The sequence below is a fragment of the Chenopodium album genome, chromosome 19 (assembly GCF_948465745.1).
Source record: "Chenopodium album chromosome 19, dcCheAlbu1.1, whole genome shotgun sequence".
NCBI classification, from domain to species: domain Eukaryota; kingdom Viridiplantae; phylum Streptophyta; class Magnoliopsida; order Caryophyllales; family Amaranthaceae; genus Chenopodium; species Chenopodium album.
In genome coordinates, this window is record NC_137852.1 from 28,470,631 (window position 1) to 28,473,996 (window position 3,366).

Genomic DNA, 3,366 nt, shown 5'->3' on the forward strand with positions numbered 1-3,366 from the left:
AAGACCAACAAACTTCTCTCAATCGGTACACAAAATCCTAAATTTAGACCTGAATACATTGCACAAGATAAAGGAGAGCAAGAATATTTGGATTCTTTTGAAATAGCAATTCAACAATCCGCTCATACTAGTCAAACCAATGATGATGAGGAGGAGGATGGGGAGGAGGAGGAGGAGGAGGAGGAGGAGGAGGAAGAGGATGAGGAGGAGGAGGAGGAGCGTGAGGATGGGGAGGAGGAGCATGAGGAGGAGGAAGAGCCATTGTCAAAACAACAATTTGGTTCAAGAATGAGTAGTTATCGAGGTAACTTTGAGGTGCATGGGCGATTTGGGGGAGATAAACAGGTTTGTCTTGAAGACTATAGTGAGTTGCAAGATTCAATTGATGGTGGCCCAACAAATCCCAAATCGCTAAAGAGTTTTCGTGGTCACGTTGCACATTATATTTGGCATGGTCGGGTAAGTCTAAGTAGTTAGTTTATTTTTTTAATTTGTAGTGTTTATTTAATCTGTTTCACACTCTACATTTCAACATTTTAATTGGTAAGAGATAAATACATATTTTATATTGAATTCTTACACTTTATTTGTGACTTGAATAGGAACGAAATGTATTGAAGGGTCACAAACAAAGTGATCGTTTACAAAAGTGGAAACTTCGTAATAAGGAGGTGAAGGCATTAATTATACCTAGTCGGCTTTTTCATCTGGCCGATTGTATGCATTCTAATTTGAATATGCCGTTAATATCTGCTTTTGTGGAGAGGTGGCATCCAGAAACAAATTCATTTCACCTACCTTTCGGAGAGCTAACAATAACGCTACATGATGTTGCATACATTTTAAGTATTCCTATCACCGGACAAGCAGTTTTTGGCAAATCCGTAGTTTCCCAATTAAAAGAGCATCTAAAAACCACTCTTAATATATCAACATCTGAGGTGGATAATGAATATCGTAGGGGGAGTGTGCGGTTAAACTTTATACAAGGTTGTTGCTCATCAAATAAATTGCATTCGTCATCAGAAGCTATTGGATACTTGTTGTGGTTGTTAGGGTGTACTATTTTTGTAGACAGGTCATCTACTAGTGTTAGTCCTCATCTTCTACCATACTTGGTTGATTTGGAAAAGGTTAAAGATTATGCTTGGGGTGCTGCTTGTTTGACATATATGTATCGTCAATTAGGGGTAGCTTCCAGATTTGACAATGCTCAAATTGCTGGATGTTTAACGCTCCTTCAGGTATTATTAAATAAAAAATTTCCTTACATTTTAATATCAAAATTGGTAATGTTAATAAAATACTATTACTTTTTTTTTTAGGCTTGGATATATGCTTATTTTCCGACATTTCGACCCCAAAAGAACAAGGAATGGGATTTAAGATTACCGCATGCACAACAATGGATCCCTCCACATGTTCATAATGTTGGTATTGATTCTTTGGTGTCTTATAGACACATACTAGATGATATGAAAGTTGATGAGGTTAGCAAATTATATATATTTGTACTATTGAAAATATTTACTATATCCTTCACCATTTTTTTCTCATATTGTTATTTTTAAAATTTAGGTAGTGTGGACTCCATTTGATAGAAATCCTCATCAGACGTTTCCGATCACATTGTATTCTGGTGTAATTCATTATAGGGATATTACAGAGCCATATATGCCTGATCGCGTATTGAGACAATTTGGATATGTGCAAATTATACCCCTACGTTTATTGCATCCCAAAACTAGTTATAGAGGACCAGAGAACAACAAATATAAATGCAAACATGATGAGAACCTTCGTGCTTGGGATTCTTGGATGAATCATTGTTTTAGAGTAGGTGAAGCAGGTTCTTACAGAGCAAATTTTTCTACTGAAATGGTAGAAGGATATCTCGACTATTACCAAGCTCGCACTCATATTCGAATTCATAGAGATGTCGCATTAACATCAATGCCAATAGAACCATGTGATATGTCTGAAGTTGCAGTAAGTTTTATTTTATTTAATTTTATTATTTTTATTATGACTATATTGTCGTACGATAACATTTATTTAAAATTGCAGCGTCTGCAATACTTAGGTGCAAGAGCTTATCCACTTCACCCAGACATTCGACACCGAACTGATGATGTGACATTTTGGCAATGCCTTGATGATTTAACCCGTCATTTAGAAGATTGGATGCCAAGACTACAAGATGATCGTCAAAGAAGAGGTGGAGGTGGTAACTCAAGGAGGGGTATTCGTAGGGGATAACATTTGTTTTATAGGCAGTTTTTTTTCTAGATGCAAAGTAACACTTGCTATAATCATATTGTTTCACATATATATTTTAAATTAGATGCAAAGTTTAACATCCAAAATTTACAATTGTTATAATCATTTTGATTGATTTATAAACACTTAGTCTAAATATGAAGCAAATAAAAAGAAGTGGGATAAAATAAAAAAATTATAACAAGAACAAAAGTAAGATCCTTTATAAATTCAATAACAATGACCAAATTTCCTCCATAAATTTGTAAAACAAAAACCAGAAAATTGTCTATTTATCACCATTTAATTGACGATATAAATCAAGTTGATCCTTGAATATAGTTGAAGCCCATCGTTGCACATCAGAGTTGCCATTATGGATGTTAGAGGAAAAAATAGGTGGTACAGGAATATTTGGTGGGATGTGGAGAGAAATATAATGATTACTCCATACGTAAGCTAAATTGATGTATATAGATGGCGGTTGATCAACCAATCGAGTCTCCAATGGTAAGAATGTAACAGATTGATCTTTTGACCAACTAGTCACAATTCTTTGATATCTAGTAGCGACTACCATGCTCAAACCTAGTGTATCATACCAATTCTGAAACGGAGCTGGACACTTGTCACAATTTACCACATCAAGCATTCTATTATACTCTTGAATACTTCCTAATGCTTCCCTATCTCTATATAACTCCACATGCTTGGTTAACTCATCTTGTAAATCACGCCGCACATCAAGCCATTATTTTCGTCACCATACTCAAAAGTGGCAATTGCTCGAAAACCACAGTGTCCATCACCACGCACATTTATATGTCCTTCAACATAAGGCAATATGAATTCGGGTAATTGACAAGGCCATGGAAATGAATATCTAGTTGACTTTGTTGTTTTCTTTTGCCCTTCATATAACATATTAAATCAGAATTTTTTGATTTGTTAACAACACGAACTATTATTAATAAAAGTAAAATAACAGTCAATACCTTTTGATTTCTTTTGGGAGGTTGGTACATGTCCGGTACAACTTTCTTTTGCTCTCTTTTCCTTAATTGGATCTATATATGTTATAAATTATAATTATTTTTGAGATAACTA

General features: G+C 34.8%; 1 protein-coding gene across 1 annotated transcript; it reads left to right on the forward strand.

The window, feature by feature from the left end:
- Positions 1-715: 715 nt before the first annotated feature.
- LOC145595745 (uncharacterized) lies at positions 716-2,266 on the forward strand. Its single transcript, XM_081652164.1, has 3 exons — positions 716-1,490; positions 1,579-1,989; positions 2,068-2,266. Exons 1-3 carry the CDS (start codon positions 1,476-1,478, stop codon positions 2,257-2,259), a joined length of 618 nt encoding a protein of 205 aa, XP_081508290.1. The 5' UTR covers positions 716-1,475; the 3' UTR covers positions 2,260-2,266.
- Positions 2,267-3,366: the final 1,100 nt, after the last annotated feature.

Bases quoted from the DNA above. Each gene is read 5' to 3' on its own strand.
- LOC145595745 (XM_081652164.1), top strand. The intron at 1,990-2,067 runs GTAAGTTTTATT...TTAAAATTGCAG, and splicing joins GTGATATGTCTGAAGTTGCA to CGTCTGCAATACTTAGGTGC.